The sequence below is a fragment of the Symphalangus syndactylus genome, chromosome 5, assembly GCF_028878055.3.
Source record: "Symphalangus syndactylus isolate Jambi chromosome 5, NHGRI_mSymSyn1-v2.1_pri, whole genome shotgun sequence".
Lineage (NCBI taxonomy): Eukaryota > Metazoa > Chordata > Mammalia > Primates > Hylobatidae > Symphalangus > Symphalangus syndactylus.
Window position 1 is genome coordinate 64,942,999 of NC_072427.2, and position 24,589 is coordinate 64,967,587.

At 39.6% G+C, this 24,589-nt stretch overlaps 1 protein-coding gene across 7 annotated transcripts in view; it reads left to right on the forward strand.

Moving 5' to 3' along the window:
• The window catches only part of EIF2AK4 (eukaryotic translation initiation factor 2 alpha kinase 4), a 103,879-nt gene that overhangs the window by 62,525 nt on the left and 16,765 nt on the right, over nt 1-24,589 (forward strand). For all 7 annotated transcript variants that reach the window (XM_055278668.2, XM_063639084.1, XM_063639083.1 and 4 more), the window contains exons 19-29: nt 2,248-2,349; nt 3,993-4,046; nt 6,261-6,497; nt 8,001-8,076; nt 8,790-8,911; nt 12,629-12,678; nt 13,626-13,794; nt 15,206-15,322; nt 16,880-16,945; nt 22,071-22,241; nt 22,673-22,807. In XM_055278668.2, the coding sequence (XP_055134643.1) occupies nt 2,248-2,349; nt 3,993-4,046; nt 6,261-6,497; nt 8,001-8,076; nt 8,790-8,911; nt 12,629-12,678; nt 13,626-13,794; nt 15,206-15,322; nt 16,880-16,945; nt 22,071-22,241; nt 22,673-22,807 (1,299 nt within the window). The remainder of the gene's footprint in view (nt 1-2,247; nt 2,350-3,992; nt 4,047-6,260; nt 6,498-8,000; nt 8,077-8,789; nt 8,912-12,628; nt 12,679-13,625; nt 13,795-15,205; nt 15,323-16,879; nt 16,946-22,070; nt 22,242-22,672; nt 22,808-24,589) is intronic.

Below are 24,589 nucleotides of genomic sequence, written 5' to 3' on the forward strand. Positions count from 1 at the left end.
TTTTGGTTCTGACAGGGAGCATTGGACAACAACATAAAGTTGAAACAGACCTCTAAGTACCTGGTGAGGATAAGGGTTAGGGTATCAGGAGATGGGCTGCACACACTGTGAGTGTGGGCAGATACCTTTAGTGTCATTATTTATTTTTTTTTTTTGAAATGGAGTCTTGCTCTTTTCACCCAGGCTGGAGCACAGCGGTGGGCTATCAGCTCACTGTAACCTCCGCCTCCCAGGTTCAAGCAATTCTCCTGCCTCAGCCTCCCAAGTAGCTGGGAGTACAGACGCCTGCCACCAGGCCTGGCCAATTTTTGTATTTTTAGTAAAGACAGGGTTTCGCCATGTTGGCCAGGCTGGTCTCGAACTCCTGACCTCAGGTGATCCACTTGCCTCGGCCTCCCAAAGTTCTGGGATTACAGGCATGAGCCACTGCACCCGGCCATATATACATATTTTTTTAAAAACCAAAGTGGGGACATCTTAGACATCAGTAATAAATATCCCTGAGTGGTGGGATCATGAGATTGCTATTTTATTCTTGGTGCCTTTGTTCTATGTTTTCTATAGCCAGCACGTATAGGAAATGCCACGGTGAAGGTTTTTAAGATGTCAGAGGTCACCAGTGACAATTCAAGAGTCTCGCCACCCCCTCTTTGAGTCCAAATGTATTCAAGAGTATTTCTTGAAAATGTTTTCCATTGTCCTGAAAGCGGCTCTGCCCCTCTGTGCCCCTGACCACGTGCAGTCTTTTCCTCGGCAGCCGTGTCATGCTCGGCTTCCTCAGACGCACTCCCTTCCCAACGCCATCTTCTCCTTCGTGGCACCCTACTTAGATTTTCCCTGCACTGACTTGCCTTTTTGCTTCTTTTTTCTTTTTATTATAGATGCTTTTTTTGTTTTCGTCAATTATTTAATAGTTATCTTGATTATTTATATCCTTCTAGTTTTTTGACTTTACTGTTTTTTTCTGTAGCTTTTTATTTATTTTTTATTTTTTTCCTAGCTTGTGGAGGTAAGATTGATGAAACTTGTCTATATTTAGGGTGTACAATGTGATGTTTTGATATATATGTACATTGTGAAATGATTACCACAACGAAGCTGACCAACATACCCATCACCTCACCTGTTTTCCATTTTTTGTGTGTGGTAAGAACACTTGAGAGCTACTTTCTTAGCAAACCTCAGGAATACAATGCATTATTATTAATTATAGTCACCATGCTGTGCTTTAGATCTCCAGAATGTATTCATTTTATAACTGAAAGTGTGTGCTCTTTGACCAGCATCTCCCCTTGACCCCCAATCCCCAGCCCCTGGTAGCCACCATTCTATTCTCTGTTACTGTGAGTTTGACTTTTATTTACATTCCACATACCAGTGAGATCATGCAGTATTTGCCTTTCTGTGTCTAGCTTATTTCACCTAACATAATGTCCTCCAGTTTCATCTATGTTGTCACAAATGGCAAGATTCTCTTCTTTTTGAAGGCCATATGACCTTGTAGTCAGGAGCTAGCCTTTTCTGTCAGCTGCAGATTTTGGTCTGTGTTTCACTTTTAAGATGATTAGCTAAGATGTGAAACAAAGCAAATTCTTATGATCAATCTCAGTTGTCCTTGCTCTTCAGCCATTATTTCCAGTTTTCAGCCAGTGGTTTTCTATGTCTGTGGATACAACTAAACCAGTTACCATTAATTTTCTAGGAAGGCCAGGCATGTTGACTCATGCCTGTAATCCTAGCACCTTAGGAGGCCAAGGTGGGTGAATCACTTGAGTCCAGGAGTTGGAGACCAGCCTCGGCAACATGGCAAAACCCAGTCTGTACAAAAAATACACACAAAAAAATTAGCTGGGCATGGTGGTGCACACCTGTAGTCCCAGCTACTTGGGAGGCTGAGGTGGAAGGATTGCTTGAGCCCAGGAGGCAGAGGTTGCAGTAAGCCGAGATTGTACCACTGCACTTTAGCCTGGGTGACAGAGTGAGACCCTGCCTCAAAAAAGGAAAAAAAAATTCTAAGCAAATGTTTAAAGACATCATGCCAAATATTTTATCATCATCTAAATACAAAATATATCACTTAGCCTTTATAACCATAATTTTTAAGAACAAATCTTCACATTTTTCCAGTGTGACCTGTTTTGTACTCATACAAACTTTATTTCAGCTAACAATGCTTATCCTATAATTCCCTGGTAAATTATACTTTCATATCAAGGCTCTCTAAATGCAATTATTCTTCCCCCTCAGAAAGTGGACCTCTTCAGCCTGGGAATTATCTTCTTTGAGATGTCCTATCACCCTATGGTCACGGCTTCAGAAAGGATCTTTGTTCTCAACCAACTCAGAGATGTATGTATCAGGTGTTTTGGTGCCTACATTTTCAGTAACCCGAATCTTAGCACAGAGATCAGAATTCAAAGCAGGATATTTTTCTGGTATTTATAACATAGAAGAGGCTGCCCTACTGTAATTTTAATGACTCATTTATTCAGATATGCCAGACTAACCAGTTTTCCCATTTTTAGTGAAACATTTTTCTGAGCAAAGGAAGTCACCTCAGTTAAGTTCTTAAAATAGCAGTTTTGGGAGCCAGAGATCATCAGCATGTAGGAGGGATCTTACTGGTCTCTCTACTGTGTTTCCACAGCGAGGTAAATGGAACCCTGTCTCCGATGATGGGAAACTTGCCCCAGTTTTGTTTGTTTTTGGAAATCTTACCTGGAGAAATTGCTAGGTTATAGTTGCTTTTTAAAAAATTATTCTGAGATTTACTCTTGATTTTAAAGCAAAGGAAGAAGCCACAAAATTGGGCTTGATATGAATATGGTTATAACAAGGGAGTAGATTGTAAATAAATGGGTATTTAGTTCTAGAAGTTAAAGATGCCTGTTGAATGAAAACTACTGACACCAGAAGTTAAAATGGGTCTGAAAAAAATATCTGCCCCTTGAAATGTTTTTCCAATGAAATTTCCATTTGTGTTCTTGGGATTAATCTTTGCCTCTTTTACTGCCTGAGCTAAAAAGGGACCAACGTTACATTGTGCGAGGTCAGAGATGCCCATGAGCAAACAGCATTAAGATGAAAGTGAGGAGTGAGGAGTGAGGTTTGGGTGAGGCTAATTTAAATTCACATATTTATGAGCAAGACATCTGGAGAGCCTCCTTCTTTCTTACTGAGCAGAGTGAAACAGGAATATTTATTAAGTTAATTCATAAACACGGTAACTAGAATGCAGTAAGAATACTCCTGTATTCCAGTGTAAGAATTCTTCTCTGGATAGTGTTGAAAACAGTTAAATTATTTTACTGTCAGTACAGTGTGGACAGCTGTGTTGTAAAGTATAGGACTAAGTGAAGTGATTACTATCGCCTCGCCTTGATTGCAATGCTCTTAGATGATTATGTCCTTAATGAAGTGCCTTTCTTTAGTCTAAAATTCATGTTTATTTACCAGAAAGGTGAGAACTTTTGGGGAAGTAGAGATTTTTTTCTCTTACTTTATCTGTGTTGGTAGATGGGTGTGTTTTTTTTGTTGTTGTTTTGCCTTTTTTCATCTACATGTTTAATAAAACTGCTTTGTTGTTCTCCGAAGCCATTAGATTTTTACTTTGTACTCAGATGTACTTTCTGCCCGTTGAAATTTTTTTCTCAATGAAATTTCCATTCATGTTTTTAGGGTTAGTCCTTGCCTCTGTTACTGCCTGAGCTAAAAGGGACCAGTGTTATAGAATGTGAGGTCAAAGGTGCAGGCAGCATTAGGACGAAAGTGAAGAGTGAGGTTTGGGTGAGGCCGTCATTTGGGTAAAGTTTATATTAACATAATATGTATGTAATTGGAAGAATAAGCATCGGGTTTCAAGAAGGTATCACCTCTCTTTCCTTGCTAGCAAATTTTTATTTCTGTATTTGATTTTCTTACTTATGGTGAATAAATGCTTTCACTGTGGCAGTCTGCCAAAACCTTCCTGATTTGAATATATATTTTTTTAGCCCACTTCGCCTAAGTTTCCAGAAGACTTTGATGATGGAGAGCATGCAAAGCAGGTAATTTTCCGATGCGTCAATTACTGTGTCTTCAGTCTTGCATTTTAATTATATTTTTCTTCTTTTTCAATTAGTAATTCTTCTGCCACTCATTCTCTTGTGTCCTGGGAACAACGTGGGGAAAAAATATCAAAAGATGAAGCACTTAAAATGTTATTAGACTTGAACTACACCATAAAAATGCCAAGGGCTGGCACAGAAAATTAACAAACTGCAGGGTTCTTTTGTGCAGTTCATTGTGCTTTTGAAGTGCTATTTGGACCCTTGGCTCCGCTGTTGAAAAATAAAATGAATCCTTTTACAGCTCATTGTTTTTGATCAAGCTTGGGGCTTTAAGAAAAAATATAATTTAAAACTGTAATTTTGTTCTGTTTTGTGGTTGCAGTAGCTCAGATTATGGGGGAAGGGTTGCATTTTCTGGACAGTCTATTGTTACAGTATTTTAAAGCAAAATAATTTCTCCTATATACCATAAATATCTGAGTGTATGTTTGTGTGACTCATGACATAGGCTAATATTGGCATCCAGCAAATATTAAAAAAAAAAACTATTATTGGTGAATTTGTGTATTGGGCTTCTGGTATGCCTTTCTTCTGAGTGCCAGTCGTTTGTCTTGGTACAGTGGTTAATACTCTTGTCATGTGGAAGTTTATTTCTTAAACTGACTTACTGACAATTATAATCAAGGCAAATCCCTTATTTAAATCATTAATATTGAGAACAGAAGCATAGATAGAATATTGTATTAATTTGGTGCTTCTTGCTTGCTGGCTATGTATCTGAATGGACAGGCCACTTTTCTAGACTTTAATTTTCCTCACCTATAAAATTAAAAGATTAAATACTCCTTATTTATATTAGCACTAACATTGTGTCATTTGGTAATGTTTAACATGATGGTTATTTATGGCTGTAGGGACCCATTCTGCCTCATCTGTTTAATTAGTGAAGGCCATTAGAAATACATTGAGTCATGTTTCTGCTTCTTTTGATAGGTATTATTGTTTCTGGGTGTCATAAGTAAATGTTCATTTCATAGCCTTTCCTTATGACAAGGTCAGTCTTATTTGATGTTTCCCCTTGTTGACAGCTAAGATGGCCCAGGAACTATACAAACCATTTTTCACCATGAGGACTGTACTCCTACCATCAGATATATATTAGATACCCTTGAGCATTTGAGTCTGGGCTGTACAAATTGGCACCAAAACAAAAACAACAAAACCACAACCACCTCCCATGTCATAGTCATTGCTTTTTAGCTGAAAGGAGGAAACTTAGAAGATGCTTATAGAATGAGCATAACATAATTTTTTGCCATGCACATTTACCAGTACAGCAGGCTCTTTTATGCTCAATAGGGTATTCTTGTTTTTGTCCATTTAATATACCTTTCATAAAAGTTGTATCATGTCATTTTCTTTCTATATAATACTCCTATATCCCATACAAAGTAATTGCCTGTGTTTTTATTTTACCCTAATGCAGGAAGGAGAGTGGTGAGGGGCGCATATTTTAAAGATTTATAATTAGAAAATGCTTAATAAAGTCCATCTAATAATTGAGGCTTTCTTATCTCAAATATTTCTCTAACTCCTTATAAATCTTTATTATAAACAAGAGGATTAAGCATCATTAAGGAACCTCTCAAAGGTTTAGATTGCCTTCATATGGTTCACTGCTTTAGTGAGGTGGCTGTGAAGATATAACAAATGGGTAACATAAATCAAGAGAATTCAAGGGAATGGTATCAATGCAAATAACATAAATGGAGAAGAAACCATTAAAACAAGATGTTTTACATTGCTTTTAGGATTCCAGCAGTTATTATGCATTACAATTTCTACTAAAATTAGGCATGTAAAGCTATTTGTTTTATCTTTTTACATCTTTTTATACGATATTTTCTGTGTTTATAAGGCCTAATTTCTGCTTCTATGTAGTTGTCGAGTTGATCTTTTTTTTGGTTGTGACAATAAGGTATAAAAACTAGGGGCCTCCTTTTAAGAAATGTTCATACTACATTCTTGCACAACTCTGTGGTCATAATAAAGCAGGAAAAATAATGACCTATTCAGAAATTTCAGAATGCCAGTTAAGTGCAAGTATAGTGGCACCTTTTCTTTGACCTGAACTGACTACTGACTTGTCCGGAGAATAGCTGAGCATTATCCATTGCGTACCATCAGCAGTGTGCCTGGGTTTTATTGTAGAAATCAGTCATCTCCTGGATGTTGAACCACGATCCAGCAAAACGGCCCACAGCCACAGAACTGCTCAAGAGTGAGCTGCTGCCCCCGCCCCAGATGGAGGAGTCAGAGCTGCATGAAGTGCTGCACCACACGCTGACCAACGTGGATGGGAAGGCCTACCGCACCATGATGGCCCAGATCTTCTCCCAGCGCATCTCCCCTGCCATCGATTACACCTATGACAGCGACATACTGAAGGTGGGCTTAAGCCACGCTGCACAAAGGGAGCTTCACCTGGTCCACAAAAGGATCAAGCCAGTTTCTCACAGATTCTTTTAATGCCTCCAACATAAGTTCTTATGTGAGGTATTGGAAGCCCCTAAAAGTACATGCAAAATGTGTGTATATGCATTCAGGGAAGAAGACCCACACTTTCAATCACCTACTTGAAGGAGTCCTTGACCTTTCCTCCTCCCTACCCACCCAAGAGATTAAGAAGCAGTGCCTACAAAAATTAGCCGTGCGTGGTGGCATGCACCTGTAATCCCAGCTACTTGGGAGGCTGAGGCAGGAGAATCGCTTGAGCCCAGGAGGCAGGCAGAGGTTGCAGAGAGCCGAGATCGCGCCGCTGCTCTCCAGCCTGGGAGACAGAGCAAGTCCCCATCTCAAAAAAAAGAAATAAAGAAAAGAAACAGTGCATTTAGAGACTGATCCCTAGCCCAAATGCCCAGAGCCAAAAGCATCAACCAGCTCATATCTAGATGAAGTAGAAAGTAGTTCCCAGTGCTGGTTGCACATCTACTTCATCTCAGAAACTCTCTGACAATGCAGATGCCCAGGTCCCATAGCCCATCTAGTGGCTCAGAATCTCCAGGTGTGAGGCATTTCAGAATCTCATTAAAAGCTCCCAAGCAGTTTCTGAAGTGTAGCCAGGTTGCCAGTTTGGGGAGACTTTAACATTTAATTTCTTTTAAAAAGAAAAAAAATCTGAAGCATATTAGTGAAATGTTAAAATTTGATAAAGTTGGGTGAGTAGATAACAGGTGTTTGTTATATTCTCTATATGTTTCTGTATGCTTAATATATATGATATAATTTTAAAAGATAGAGTAGTGGAGGAAGTCATAGTAAAATTTATGAAAGATCAGTATAGATTTTAGAGACCAAACACAATTTTTACTAGCTGGCAATATTATTATAGAAAAATATTTACAGGATTACAGGTGACTTTTTTATAGATATCTTTTTTCTTATCTGTTGTTTCTAAATTTTCTATAGTGAAATGGTACTACATTTATAATACAAAAACAAATGAAAAAGAAAGCTATTGGCAAAATATGTAAATGCCATGTAGCTTTCAACAGGCCTGCCATGAATCACCTTGGTATGTGGGAGGGTCCTGATGCTGTTAGGTGGTCATCGCATCACAGTATCCCTGAGAGTCAGGGAGAATGTGTTTATTTGATTAGCTCCCTCTGAAAGGCAAATATCAATGTGGCCAAGAATTTGGACTTTGAACCCAGGCAATGAACCCAGGCAACCTTCCCATTGCTTGAAAGGTTAGCTCTTGCTTTCCAAAGCAGGCCATGAAAGATATGTGTCCTCTTCCCTGATGTGTTCAAAGAGGGATGGACTTGTCAAGACTTCTTTTTTGAACCTGGAAATAAGCAATGTAGTGCCTACTGCAAGCCACACATTAATATTTTAAAGGATCCCTTTCATAAGGCTTCAATGATGACGTTTTAATCGGTCCTGTTTTAGGGCAACTTCTCAATCCGTACAGCCAAGATGCAGCAGCACGTGTGTGAAACCATCATCCGTATCTTTAAAAGACACGGTATGTACGCCCTTTTTAAAAATGATATTTCTTCTCATAAGACTTTTTTCATCATTAGAAAATACTGTTAGTGTTCAGGCATATCATATTTTACTTTCTTTTTTTTTTTTTTTTTCTCCTTTGAGACGGAGTCTCGCTCTGTGGCCCAGGCTGGAGTGCAGTGGCGCAATCTCGGCTCACTGCAAGCTCCACCTCCAGGGTTCACGCCATTCTCCTGCCTCAGTCTCTCCGAGTAGCTAGGAATACAGGCGCCCACCACCACGCCCGGCTAATTTTTTGTATTTTTAGTAGAGACGGCGTTTCACCGTGGTCTCGATCTCCTGACCTCGTGATCCGCCCGCCTCAGTCTCCCAAAGTGCTGGGATTACAAGCGTGAGCCACCGCGCCCGGCCTCATATTTTACTTTCAAATTCAGTTATAAATAATTGACATCATATGGAATTTAAGCTTATTTTTGAAACTGATTTGAATATTACAGCCTTACTATTAATACTAAAATGCAATTGGTTTGTGGAGTCAGAAATATGACCAAACTGTCAAACTTAACTCTAGATGAGGTCTCTATTTATAAATGTAGAGAACTAAAGAAAAACTGATATGACTTCAATGGTCCCAGTAGCAATTACTTAACTGTCAGGTTTGTGTTAATTTTAGGTTGCCTCCTATGGAGAATGTGAACCTGATGATGAGCTATTTTTTCTCATTTGGTGTAGGAGCTGTTCAGTTGTGTACCCCACTACTGCTTCCCCGAAACAGACAAATATATGAGCACAACGAAGCTGCCCTATTCATGGACCACAGTGGGATGCTGGTGATGCTTCCTTTTGACCTGCGGGTGAGGCTGGGAACACACTGCTGACAATCAGGATGCTATATCTAGTCACAGGGATGTCATCTCTGTCAAAGGATTTTTTCCCTAGGCTTATAGTATAAATGTCACCTTTAGGAAATGTATTCTTGAGGAAGTTGTCAGAGTGAGAGCATTATTGAAGTGGAGGAAATGTTTGGTCCTGAATGCCTCCACCTTCCTAATAGCACAGGTGTTTATAGCTCTAGGAACTGGAGGAAACCTGCATTGCAGGTGCCACATGTGCACCTCCCAGTGTTGAGTGACCACAGCAGGTTAACCCCACCCACTTAGACAAATAAATGTAGTTTGTTTGTTTTTTTGACTTCCTGGCTAGATCTTCAGTAAACATCCTAACATGTTAATGCCTAGAACAGTTAAATTCTTCTAACAGCAAGTGTCTCTCCTAATTGGTATGCTGAGTTTTGCCTGTGCCTGCTTTCTTCCGACCCCCAGGGATCCTGTCGACAGCAGCAGTCTTACTAGTCTTTCACTCACACAGTGTGAGGTGCTAACAAGCTATCTGTGGTGCTGTATGATAGAGCAAGGAAAACATGCAATGCGTGTGACAGACAAGGTTTAATACAGCTCACGTACAGAAAGCACTGACAAGTGGAGACAAGAGCAAAGGATATAACCAGGCAGCTCTCAGAAGAGAAAATGTGCATGGCTGATAAACTTCTGAAAAGCTGTTCCGCCTCACCAATAATAAAGAAGTGCAAAGCTGTCTCAACTTCACCCATCAGACAGGAAACATTTTTAAATTAATGTTATCCAGAGATGACAGGAGTGTAGGAAAATAGGTATTTTCATATGTTGCTGATAGGAATGTAGACTGCTAAACCTTTAGAAAAGTAATCTAAAAGTTTATAATAAAACTTTTAACATTTTGTTGCACATTCTTCATCCTTAGAACCAGCAATCCCACTTTGAGCAATTTACTCAAAGAAAGAAAAACACAGCAGTGTATGAATGTTAAAAGGATGTTAATTGCCATATTATTGTGGTAGTCAAAAACTGTCTGCCTGTTTATCAATAGGAAAATGGTTGAATAATTTGTCACCAATATTATGGAATATTAAGGAGCTATTGAAAAGAACATTGAGCTAGGCACAGTGGCTCATGCCTGTAATTCCAGAACTTTAGGAGGCCCAGGTAGGAGGAGTGCTTGAGCCTAGTAGTTCAAGACCAGCCTGGGCAACATAGGAAGACCCCATCTTTACAAAAAATTTAAAAATTAGCCCAGTGTGGTGGCTCGTGCCTGTGGTCTCAGCTACTTGGGAGGTAAAGGCGGGAGGATTGGTTGAGCCCAGGAAGTCAAGGCTTCAGTGAGCCATGATTCTGCCACTGCACTCTAGCCTGGGAAACAGGGCAAGACTCTGTCTCAAAAAGAAAATTTAAAAATTTTTTTTTGTAGAAATGGGCTCTCACTGTGTTGCCCAGGCTGGTCTCAAACTCCTGGACTCAAGCAGATCCTTCTGCCTCAGCCTCCCAAAATACTGGAATTACAGGCGTGAGCCGCCATGCCCAGCCAATCTATATTTTTATATAGATTAAATATGTATTTTTTATATATGTATAAGATGAAAATACAGTCAGCCCTTCGTACATATCCTTGGATTCCACATCCACGTATCCAGCCAACTGTGGATGGCAAATAAAATACTCTGAAAAAAAAATTCCAACAAGCAAAACTTGAATTTACCATGTGCTGAACACTGCATTGAATCCACACAAAAGAAGGGATGTATAGGCATAGTAGTAGATATTATAAGTAATCTAAAGATGATTTAAAGTGTACAGGAGGATGCACATAGGCTATAGGCAAATGCTCTGTCATTTTATATCAGGAACTTAACCATCCACTCATTTTGGTATCCTTGGGGGAGTCCTGGAACCAATTTCTGAGAGACAACTATACATATTTAGATATAGCCATATTTATACTTGATTTGTAGGAATGTGCATGGCACATTGTTAGCTTTTTTAAAAAAGTAAATTTCAAAGGAACTCTATTATCCCATTTTTATTATAGAGAAAGAAAAGTTTTTTTAAAAAAACTGTGTGTACAGGAGGCTGAGGCAGGAGAATCACTTGAACCCGGGAGGCGGAGGTTGCAGTGAGCTGAGATTGCACCACTGCACTCCAGCCTGGACGACAGAGCAAGACCCTGTCTGAAAAACAACAACAACAAAACAAAAAACAAAAAACTGTACATAAGGTATACTGTGTGTGTTTGCATGTACTTTTTTGTTTTATTATTTTTTTTTTTGAGACAGAGTCTCACTCTGTCTCTCAGGCTGGAGGGCAGTGGCGCGATTTCGGCTCACTGCAAGCTCCGCCTCCCGGGTTCACGCCATTCTCCTGCCTTACCCTCCCGAGTAGCTGGGACTATAGGTGCCCACCACCATGCCCGGCTAATTTTTTGTATTTTTAGTAGAGACAGGGTTTCACCGTATTAGCAAGGATGGTCTCGATCTCCTGACCTCGTGATCTGCCCACCTCAGCCTCCCAGAGTGCTGGGATTACAGGCGTGAGCCACCGCACCCAGCCTGCATACACTTGATATATGTGTAGATATATATATTTGGCCCTCTACATCCTTGGGTGGGTTCTGCATCCATGGATCCAACCGAGGATGGAAGATACTCAGAAAAAAAAAAAAAAATTCACAAAGTTCCAAAAAGCAAAACTTGAACTTGTCACATTCACATGTCTGAATGACCATGCATATCAGGTTGTTTGTATCACCAAAGAGTAAGGTGTCAAAGAATACACTCATTTTGACCATACTTTTTGGAGGGGGGAGTGGAATCTTTTTTTAAATGTATATCATATGGCTTATTGTGAAACAGGTTTTGTGTTTATAGTCTAAGAAGAAATTCCTTCCAGATTCCTCACTTCTGTTTTTCTTTTATAGTGAGTAAAGTGATGTGGGATTATTCTGAGGTAGAGGTAAATAAACAGCAAATCAGATCAGACATTTGCACTTTGTTAAAAAAAAAAAAAGAAGTACAAATATTTACATAGCTATACTTAAAGCTGGCTTCTTATTCTCTAAATATTAGGAGACTAAAGTGCAGATTTTTAAATATCAGCTCCCATTCTATAAGCTGATATTCAAATGCAAAAAATTAAAAAGTGAATGTACGTTGAGAATTTGGCCCATCAGTATTAATGATACTATGTTGGATCAGTTGGGGCAATCTTAACAATGGTTTTACTAGTTGTTACTATTTGAAGGTGGTTATTAAGAATTTATTCTAAGAGATTGATAGGAAAATTAGGAAATTCACCATAAGAGATAATACCCATTTTGACTGTATTACTATAAAAGTGACATTTTAAAAAAATTCATAAATAAATAACTTGCACTAATTTTAATTGGACATAATAAAAGCTCCACAGAGAATATTTAACTAAAAGTGAATTTTTAAAAAAACCTAAGAAATGTCACAGTGAATACGGTTGATGGTATGTCTAGCAGCGGAGTCCACCACTGACCAAAACACTGAAGAACATTTCAGGGAGTGTGAGTGGTGAGCAGTGCATGACTTAGTGAATATACTAAAAGCCACTGAAGTACATACTTTAAAGGGATGAACTTTATGGGACAGGAGTTATGTTTCAATAAAGCCGCTATTAACAAAAGGAGTGTGGTAGCTGGCACATTTTGATATTGACCTTTAATATTTTATTTTTCAGATCCCTTTTGCAAGATATGTGGCAAGAAATAATATATTGAATTTAAAACGGTAAGAAACAATAGGGGATTCCATTTGGTAGACATAGGAAAATAGTTGAATAATTTGTCAACCAAGAAAGAATATTTTATTTCCTGTGATCCTTAACACAGTTAAGAATTCTGGGTTCAGAATACTGAGCTTAGAATACAAGCCAGAAGCCCAGCCACAGTACCCCTTCCTGTAAGGTAACTAGGACTGTTAGAAGGAATGTAGCAGGTAGGTACCACCATGTTCCCACAGTCTATTCTGTACCTTCTAAATGACTAATTATTTTCACAAACGGTTGCTTGATAAAAACATCTGGCTGTTCATGATCACAGATGGCCCCTTTTAAAACTTAATTGGTGGGACAAATGGCCAATGGTCTCTATGTGAAAACTGCCTACACAGGTAACCGAACAAAAGCTGCTTGTAGAGAAGTGGAGTAAACCCAGCAGGAACGCTGAGCGCTGAGGACCTCCAGGCACTTAGCTCTGGAAACAGGCTTTCTGTACATTCAAATTCCACAGGGGTGCAACACTGAGATCTTCATAATTTGGAGCAGTATTGTTGTCAATGAGGCACCCTACTTTAAAGCTCCTTTCTTCAACTGAAAGCAAAGCTCTTTACATGCTTTTTATTCTAGCTGCAAGTGAACAATTAATAGTCGTACTCTTATGGTGTGGGTATCCCTGTGCAGAAAGCAATCACTAAGGTAAAATTTTTTGGTGTAATTTCATCTCTATTTCAAACATTTCAAAAACCTTAAGCCCCATAGCTTCATAGTGGCAAAACTGGGAATTGGAACCTAGATCACAAGGCAAGGCTGTTCAGGGCAAATCTATCTTTCAGTCCTCTTGATCATACCACCGATTAATTTTTTTTCATATTTGTTTCTTATATCTTGTTCAACAATTTCTCATACATATTTCTTTCTAGTAAGCAATGACCTTAGAAATCTGGGTTTCTCTCTCCAGATACTGCATAGAACGTGTGTTCAGGCCGCGCAAGTTAGATCGATTTCATCCCAAAGAACTTCTGGAGTGTGCATTTGATATTGTCACTTCTACCACCAACAGCTTTCTGCCCACTGCTGAAATTATCTACACTATCTATGAAATCATCCAAGAGTTTCCAGCACTTCAGGTTCCTTTCCATATTTTAACATTCCAAGATTCCCCACTATAGTTCTTCACCAAGTGTGGTGGGGAAAACCACAGCTACAGACCTGCTTCTCAATCTGTCCTAGAGATGAATCACATCTTTACTAAAGTAACTGAGAAGAGCTTGATGGTGTTGCTTTTGAGGTTCATCTCAGGCTCTTACCTTCACAAAAACTGGTTTTGTTTTGGGGGATGGGTATTCTCTGCCCATTCTTCTAAAATGCAAGATATCAGGCTAAGATTCCTAAGATGCTCTTAGCCTGTTCATACCCTGTTTGGAACCCTCAGTGGCTCTATCCTACACCCGATCTCTTCACTCCCCAACTTCCCTTTTCACCAAGTCTGCATGCTGCCTAGCCGGTGGGGACTGCTGCCAGCCCTTGTCAGGCTTCCCTCCCTACCCCACACACATGTCCTGTCATTCCTGCCACCATCAGTCAAATGTTCCCTTGTCTAGAAAGTCTTTGCCCAGCCATGGTTTGGGCCCTTTCTCCCCAGGAAGCCTGACTGCACCCTCATTGATTAGTTGGCCACCTTTTCTTCTCAACTCTCACAGGTCTTGATCTGAGACACCCATGTACTACCTTGAGTTATGTTCATTGTTTTCTCCAAGCAGAATATGTGTTTTTAGGGCAGAGCCTACGAGTCCGCTTTGCCATATACCCCATTGCAGCCAGCTCGGCACATGGCTCACCACTCAGTGAATACTCATTAATCGATATGTGTGGACAAAAGTTAACGATAACTATTCCACTAGCCTGTGCTTATGAGTCAACTACTATTGGACCAGATCCTTCCGTCTTTGAAATCAACTCTCTCGGGCTTTTTAACATCGCTGAAGACCAGTCAGAGTTGGTTTTGTTTTGTTTTGTTTTGTTTTGTTTTGTTTTGGAGACAGTGTCTCGCTCTGTCTCCCAGGATGGTGTGCAGTGATACTATCATGGCTCACTAGCCCCTACCTTCCAGGCTCAAGCAGTCCTCGTGCCTTGCTGCTTGAATAGCTGGGTCTACAGACATGTGCCACTGACCCCACCTAATTTTTTTTTTTTTTGTAGAGATGGGGTTTTCCTATGTTCCCCAGGCTGGTCTTGAACTCTTGAGCTCAAGGTATCCTCCAACCTTGGCCTCCCAAAATGCTTGAATTACACAGGCATGAGCCACCACCCCAGCCAGTCTGAGTACTTTGGATGTATATAATATAGTATTAAATTAGAGTATACTCTGACTGTAACAGTGCAAAAAGAATGTATGAAAAAAAATAAACTAGGAAGCCATATGCTAAATTCAATCCTTCCATTGTGTTAGGATGACAAATTGGTGGTAAGTTTCCAGATTTGGTCATGTACCAATAATTGCTTTTATAATGAAAATAGTAATTTTTCTCCATATCTCAGGAAAGAAATTACAGTATTTATTTGAACCATACCATGTTATTGAAAGCAATACTCTTACACTGTGGGATCCCAGAAGATAAACTCAGTCAAGTCTACATTATTCTGTATGATGCTATGGTAAGCGTTTAATTACTTATGATGCTGAAAGATAATACCTTGTTGTTGAAAGATAATAATAGTTCCTGATGATTTTCTTACTGATGCAGCCATGAAACTGAATTGGGAGTCTTAGCTCCTTCCTTCATTGCTCTAAATTGAAAGAACCAATTGATTTTAATTATATCAACAGTTAACAAGTATTGGTTGAGCTTTTGTTCCATCCTCAGCCCTCTGCTACTAATAACCTCCGGGGTGTTTTTTTAAAATGCTAACTTCTAATTTTAAAAGATCAAATTATTTAATTTGTAAGATAGTAAAGTTATTCACTAACCTACTTATTAAGGCAAGAAATCACTAAGTAATTGGTCCTGATACTTGCCAATAATAATTTCGAAGATAGTTAACATTGACAGAGCCCCACTCTGTGAGCTAGGCATTGTTCTGAGCTCCTCTGATGGATGAACTCACTTCATTCTCACACCAGTGCTACTATTACTTTTCCCTTACAGAGACCAAGAGAGACGACTGTTCGTGTTGAGAATAAACAGTGTGCCTTGCCCTTGATTCTTCCAGTCTGCCTGTGCTTATCAGTAAAGTCATGTATAGATTTGCATTGATTGAATTAGGGCAGAATGGCTTCGACCTCTGGTGGGGCCTCATTTACCACCTCCTCCCTGTGGGACTGAGGCTATGGCACCTCCAATTACTCTTCCCTAATTTAGTCACATCATAGTATTCATTACTTTATAGTATATGTGCAGGTACAGAGCCTGGAAGGGGACGCATTGAAAAAATGAATTAGTGTTATATTATGATGCTAGGATGGAAGTGAATGCTTATGTTTTCTAATATCCTTTCATGTTAAGTTTTGTTTTCATAATGAATAAGAGGCATCCAGGAGATGTAAGAACTAACAGCACCAGAAAGTCTATGGTTAAGACAGAGTAGTGGAAGTCCTCACATAATGGCTTATTGTTTTTATACACCAAAAGGATTAACTAGCTTTTCTTTCATCTGGCAGGTTCACATCAATGGCCCAAACTTTACTGCTTGTTTCTTAGTGGTTCTTTACTGCCCCTAAAGCTCTGCTGCTGTTTGTCAGTGACAGATACAATATGATGTCAGTCGGACACTGGCACAAACCCCAGGGATTGTGCGAGGGGCTTCAGCTCTTACTGATTCACGTCCCACGGCTACGGCACATCTGCCAGCGTGGGATGAAATGCCTAGAGTCTGGCCTTTGTTAGGGGAGCCCAGAGCAAAATGACTCCCTCCCTGCCCGAACAAATGCCCTCATTAAGCCTGTCCAGATCTGGGTCACCTCACCATTCAGCAAGTACAACTTTCCCTTTTTAATTCTTTTGTCAGGGTTTTTCAGATTTTAAAATAAGTTAATTATGGTTTTGTGTGAATTGGGGGAAAAACATTTTCTAATCACAGAATTCAATCTATCCTGTACCATTAGGAGTAGTTTGTTCAAAATGAAGGCTATAATGTCAGAATTAGCCTGGAAATTGTGTCTTGTTCAGGGCCAGATTTGGCGACTCTCATTGTTACCTTTTTCTTCCACGTTAGACAGAGAAGCTGACGAGGAGAGAAGTGGAAGCTAAATTTTGTAATCTGTCTTTGTCTTCTAATAGTGTAAGTACCTTCTAATGGTATTATTGCAGCTTTCTCTGTAATTTTGTGATACCAGAAAATGTCACCAAATTCTTGTTGCAGTAGAGTAGCAGCGCTTCCTACCGCCTCGCAGATGCAGTTTTTCCCGTGAGTGTTAGGTACCATGGCAACCGCTGGGATTAGGAGAAGGGAGAAACTAATGCTGTGATCAAAGAATGGCTCTCCATGCTTCTTCTTGATATGCTGTAATCATCCTGCTCTTTCTTGATCAGCAGATACTTTTCTTTGTCACCCTTTATAGAGCTGTGCCTGGTAGAGCCTCCTGCTGAACATACCTAATACCAGTTGTCCTCTTTTGAATTAGATTATACGGGACTAGAAGGAGGCACAGAATTCTGCAGATTCATCTAGGGAGCTACCCTTCCCCTACCTCCATGTCTTCTAACTCCTCAGAGTTGAATTAAAGCTCTTGCTTTTCTGGTATGTCTCTTAATCTTAAAATCTTACATTTGATCCCATCATCAATAAGGGAAATCTTATGGAGTAAACAGTTTGGTCATATTTTGTCTGTAGGCATCAGATTGATCCCAGATCTTTGGTACAGTAAGCCACACTTAATTGAGTAGCTGGACAACAGAAGATAACAGGGATTTTGTACATTTTCCTGAATATTTAAATAAGAAAAGTTTTTTTTTTTTAATTTCCTGGAACCTGTCTAGCCCCTTGTCTGACACTCAATTATATGATCTTGCGTTGATCAGCAAAATTCACATATAGGATAGATTAAAATATGATTGTACACCAGGCAGGCAGAGTCACTCAATCTTTCGGACACTTACAGTGTGGCAGGCACAGTGGCAGGGATATAAAGAGGAGTCCATAGACTGCATTCAGCTTCTTGGTTCATATTGGCCTTTAAAAAGCCACAAGGGGATATGCGCAGCATGTATCTGCCTTCAACTCTGTAAAACAACTTTCAGAGGGCACATGGAAACCAGAGTTCAAAGAAATCACCCCTTTGCAGGTAGGGAAAGTAAACCAGATGCATAGTACTAGGAGTTCTGAAAATTGAGCCAGGTTAAATCGTAAATATTTAATATTGGGGGAGATAGTAATGATATGCAAAGTAACACAACAGCTAAATATCCAAATATGAAGAACAATATACAGTATTTACATATAATCTAAACATGTACACAGCACACACCTGTGTGCAGAAATAGTCCCATGTGTAAATAGCACAGAGAATCTGCACAAGACTGCCCAGTTCAATGATTCTATACCCAAAGTTTCCAACCCAAAAGGTTATTTGAACTAAATCACATTTCAGAACGTCTTTTTTTTTTTTTAAGAAAGTCTTATAAATATACATTTGGACGTAATAGCCACATTGGTTGTTCACGTGTCAACTTATTTTCTTTCTGTTAAATCTCTAACCACTGGTTATTCGATGATGCTAAGCGTTAATTAGATGTGTTTAATTCACTTAAAAACAGAAAAATAGTATCTAATAAAGGCATTTGGTACTTTGATTATTTTAAAATGGACTCTAAGGGTATTAGGAAGGGGAGTAGAAATATTGCCAAAGAGTTTCACATATCTGACCCAGTCTTCTTACTTCACAAATGAGACACCTGAGGCCCAAAGAGATGTTGTGATTTGTCCTGAGTCACATGGAGTTAGTTGATGATAGGGTGAGGACCAAAATCTGGAGATATTGACTCCAGTGCTTCTGGTAGTTTATTATTGGGGTAATTTAATGTTCAAATTTATAGAGAAGAAATCATTTTTATTTTCTTAAAAAAAATTTTAAATTAAATACATGATTTTAAATTTAAATTTCTTTTCTTTTTATTTTTTTGAGACAGGATCTTGCACTGTCATGCAGGCTAGATTACAGTGGCACAATCATAGTTCACTGTAACCTCAAGCTCTTGGGCTCAAGAGATCTTTCTGCCTCAGCCTCTCAGTTAATTTTTTTTTCTTTTTTATAGAGGGATAGCAGGTGTGAGCCATTGCACCCAGCCAAAATTTTTATCTTTAATATAGTAAGCAGATTTGTATTAGTCTGCTCTCACACTGCTAATAAAGATATACCTGAGAGTGGGTAATTTATAAAGGAAAGAGGTTTAATGGACTCACAGTTCCACATGGCTGGGGAGGCCTCACAATCATGGCAGAAGGCAAGGAGGAGCAAGTCACGTCTTATATGGATGGCAGAAGGCAAAGAGAGAGAACTTGTGCAGAGGAACTCCTCTTTATAAAACCATCAGATCTCATGAGACTTATTCACTATCACAAGACCAGCATGGGAAGGACCTGCCCCCATGATTCAATTACCTCCCACTGGGTCCCTCCCATGACACAGGGGAGTTGTGGGAGCTACAATTCAAGATGAAATTTGTGTGGGGACACAGCCAAACCATATCATTCCACCCATGGCCCCTCCCAAATTTCGTGTCCTCACATTTCAAAACCAATCATGCCTTCCTGACAGTCCCCCACAGTCTTAACTCATTTCAGCATTAACTCAAAAGTCCACAGTCCAAAGTCTCATCTGAAACAAGGCAAGTCCCTTCCGCCTATGAGCCTGTAAAATCAAAAACAAGTGAGTTACTTCCTGGATAAAATGAGAGTACAGGCATTGGATAAATACACCCATTCCAAATGGGAGAAATTGGCCAAAACAAAGGGGCTAAAGGCCCCATGCAAGTCCAGAATCCAGCAGGGCAGTCAAATCTTAAAGCTCCAAAATGATCTCCTTTGACTCCTTGTCTCACACCCAGGTGATGCTGATGCCAGGGGTAGGTTCCCATGGCCTTGGGCAGCTCCCCACCTGTGGCTTTGCAGGGTACAGCCTGCCTCCTGGATGCTTTCATGGGCCAGCATTTAGTAGGGACTCTGTATGGGGGCTGCAAACCCACATTTCCCTTCTGCACTGCGCTAGCAGAGGTTCTCCATAAGAGCCCCACCCCTGCAGCAAACTTCTGCCTGGGCATCCAAGCGTTTCCATATATCCTCTGAAATCTAGGCAGAGGTTCCCAAACCTCAATTCTTGTTTTCCGTGCATCTGCAGGCTCAACACCACATGGAAGCTGCCAAAGCTTGGGGCTTGCACCCTCTGAAGCAACAGTCTGAGCTGTACATATCTTGGCCCCCTTTAGCCATGGGTGGAGCAGCTTAGACACAGGGCACCAAGTCCCTAAGCTACACAGAGGAGGGGTCCCTGGGGCCAGCCCACGAAACCATGCTTTTCCTCCTAGGCCTCCAGGCCTGTGATGAGAGGGCCTGCCATGAAGACCTCTGACATGCCCTGGAGACATTTTCCCGATTGTTTTGGTGATTAACATTTGGCTCCTTGTTACTTATGCAAATTTCTGCAGCTGGCTTGAATTTCTCCTCAGAAAATGGGGTTTTCTTTCCTGTCTCATTGTCAGGCTGCAAATTTTCTGAATTTTTATGCTCTGTTTTCCTTTTAAAATTGAATGCTCTTAACAGCACCCAAGTCACCTCTTGATGCTTTGTTGCTTAGAAATTTCTTCTGCCAGATACCCAAAATCATCTCCCTCAAGTTCAAAGTTTCACAAATCTCTAGGGCAGGGGAAAAATTCTGCCAGTCTCTTTGCTACAACATAGCAACAATCACCTTTACTTCAGTTCCCAACAAGTTCCTCATCTCCATCTGAGACCACCTCAGCCTGGATTTCATTGACCACATCATTATCAGCATTTTGGTCAAAGCCATTCAACAAGTCTCTAGGAAGTTCCAAACTTTCCCACATTTTCCTGTCTTCTTCTGAGCCCTCCAAACTGTTCCACCCTCTGCCCGTTACCCAGTTCCAAAGTCACTTCCACATTTTTGGGCATCTTTACAGCCCAACTCTACCAGTACCAATTTACTGTATTAGTTTGTTCTCATGCTGCTAATAAAGACATACATGAAACTGGGTAATTTATAAAGGAAAGAGGTTTAATGGACTCACAGTTCTCTGTGGCTGAGGAGGCCTCACAATCATGGTGGAAAGCAAAGAGGAACAAGTCATGTCTTACATGGTTGGCAGCAGGCAAAAAGAGAGAACTTGTGCAGGGAAACTCCTCTTTATAAAACCATCAGATCTTGTGAGACTTATTCACTATCATGAGACTATCATGAGAAGGACCCGCCCACATGATTCAATTACCTCCCACTGGATCCCTCCCATGACACATGGGAGTTGTGGGAGCTACAATTCAAGATGAGATTTGAGTAGGGACACAGCCAAACCATATCAAGATTATAGGAGGTTTTAACATTTTTTGGATTTTTTAAAAATTTAAGTGATTTATGATTAACTCTAAGATTAAGCTATGTCAAGCTGAGCCTTCATTTAGCCCTTGGTTTTCATGTGCCAATTTATGGATGAACTAGGTTCTACTTGCCTACAATCTTAAAATGGCTATAATTTTGTTTCTTAATAATTTCTGCTTTAGCTCCTGGGAGTTTTCTTTCTGGCTTTATGACTATGGTTGTTTCCTCTGACTCCAGCTGAGTACCAGGGACTGTGAGATCAATCATCTCTAGCCACTGACCTCTTCTGGGGCAGTCAATGAGTACAGCTCGTGAGAGCCAGGATCTGGCATCCAGGTGGGAGGAGAGGGAAGGGAGGATCAGGAGGCTGCCCACAGGAGAAGATATCTCAAGGTTGCAAATAGGAATGATTCAAGCCAAGGAAGGGAATTTCTAGGTAATTCTGTATTAAAACAAGTGAGACTCTGCCTTCTTGTCCCCACATGTGTATGCCTGCAGTAATAGGAATTCATGAGAATGAGAAAGGTAAAGAGGAAAAATACTGGCCTGAAAATAGATAATGGAAGCTCTGCTAGTGCCAGGGTCTGCTTTGCTGGGGTCAGCATTAAGTGTGAGTAAATGTGTCTGAATAAAAGTGAACCATGAGTATGTGTCTAAAGCATTCCCGCAAGGTGCTTTCGAGTTGTTGGAAAAGGATAATCCTTAGTCAGGATTGTGGCAAAGGCTAAAATAATCTTTGACCACAAAGATAATCATATCATCCCATGTGCTCCCACTCCTGCAGGTGCACACAGTCGGTGCAAAGGGAGTCTTCCCCTGCCGTGGATGGGCAGCTAACTGTGCCCCTTTGCTTTCCAGCTGTGTCGACTCTACAAGTTTATTGAACAGAAGGGAGATTTGCAAGATCTAATGCCAACAATAAATTCATTAATAAAACAGAAAACAGGTATTGCGCAGTTGGTGAAGTATGGCTTAAAAGACCTAGAGGAGGTTGTTGGACTGTTGAAGAAACTCGGCATCAAGTTACAGGTTTGGCAACGGTTTGATACTGGCAGTACAAATGTGTAGCATTACTAATAGCACAGGGAGGAAATGTGTTTCGTTTCACTAATGCTAGTTAGTGTTTTATTTTTCCAGAAAAACTGCTTTGTGTGTTTTGGAGCATTTGATATTTAGTAATAATTTTGGCTTAAATCAGGATTTCTTTGCAAGTGCCACTGTTCCTATCATGAAGCAGTTCTTACTATGTTAGCCTCAGAGAGGTGGTTATTCTTAAAGAGAAGAGAATTTATTTTACTTCTCAGGCTATGGTTAAACAGACTTTGAGCTAGATCTTACTGAATATTTTGTTTATGCTAAATAGATTGTTCTGATGCTATTGATGGGAAACACTATTTTCAGCATTATATTCCACATTCTAAATTTCAAACCCTTGACACATTTGTGTGGCATCTCTATAGGTCTTGATCAATTTGGGCTTGGTTTACAAGGTGCAGCAGCACAATGGAATCATCTTCCAGTTTGTGGCGTTCATCAAACGAAGGCAAAGGGCTGTACCTGAAATCCTCGCAGCTGGAGGCAGATATGACCTGCTGGTGAGGGTTTGCCCTTTATTTATTTGCTCTGACGTAATTTTATTTCTTCTAAACTTGTTATTTTGAAATTTTCAAACTAACACCAAAAATTTGAACCAGTAATATCATTGGATACTTCTATTATACATATGTTTCATCTAGGAATAGAAATAGAATGTGAACCACATTTGTAGTTGTTTAAACTTAAAAAATTATATTATTTTGCAAGATAGTTGCAAAGATAGTACAGAGAGGGCTCATGTACCCTTTACTCTGTTTCTGTATATATATATATATATATATATATATATATGTATATATATATATATATATATATATATATATATATATTTTTTTTTTTTTTTTTTTTTTTTTTTTTCTTTTTTGGAGACAGGGCCTTACTCTGTTACCCAGGCTGCAGTGCAGTGGCGCAATCTTGGCTCACTGCAGCCTCGACCTCCCTGGGCTCAAATGATTCTCTCACCTTAGCCTCCTGAGTAGCTGAGACTACAGGCATGCACCATCACACCCGGCTAATTTTTTGTATTTTCAGTAGAGGCAGGGTTTTGCCATGTTGCCCAGGCTGGTCTCAAACTCCTGAGCTCAAGCAATCCACCTGCCTCAGCCTCTCAGAGTGCCAGGATTATAGGCGTGAGCCACCACACCACCCATTGCATAAGTACAGTAAAATATCAAAACCAGAAAATTGACATTTGTACAATGTATGTGCATCATTCTTTTCCATTTTATCACATGTACATTCCCATAACCACTACCATAATCAAGGTACAGAACTATTTCATCACCACAAAGATTTATGGGTATCAACATCTTATCAATTCAAATGAAATGTAGAAACTTTACCTCCCTGTATGTCTCTTTACCTCATGCACCATTTATAATATAATTGTCTTAAATATTTCTTCTAATGCATTGAGATCCACATCAAACAGTGTTAAATTTTTTACTTTACCGTTAAATATAATTACAAAACTCAAGGGGAGAAGAAGGTCTATTGTATTTACCCCAAATTTCTGGTTTGTGATGAGAAATTTGCTGTTATTTGAATTACTTTTCCCCATAGGAAACGTATTTCTGACTTGATGCTTTAAAGATTATTTTCTTTGTCTTTAGTTTCAAGTTAAATTATGATGTGTCTTGGCATGAGTTTCTTTGGATTTATCCTGTTTAGGGTTTGCTTACCTCTTAAATCTAAAGGTTTATGTCTTTTGCGAATTTGGGGGATTTTTTCAGGGATTCTTTGAATTTTTTTTTCAGTCTCACGCTCTTTTTTCTCTCCTTCTATGACCCCAGTGACACGAATGTCCTTGAGGTTATGGGACATTTTTGTCCAGGCTGATCTCACACTCCTGGCTGCAAGCAATCCTCCTGCCTTGGCCTTTCAAAGCACTGGGATTGCGGGTGTGAGCCACCACACCTGACCTGTAATTTTAAATTATTTAGTAACATTAAGTAAAAAGAGACAAGTGGTATTAATTTTATAATATATCTTATTTAACTTAGTATATCCAAAATATTATTTCAACATGTACTCAAACTTCTAAAAATTATTAACGAGGATTTTACATTTTTTTCAAAGTCTTTACAGGCAGTATGTATTTTACATGTACAGCATGTGTCAATTTGGATTAGCCACATTTCAAATACTCAGTAGTCACTTGTGACTAGTGGCTGCCATATTGAACAGTGCAGAGTTAGATGTAACATTTGTTAATGTTTTTTCTAAATTTGCATGTGTGCTTGCTTCTCTATTTTACTATACACACACATTTCTTTTTGTTG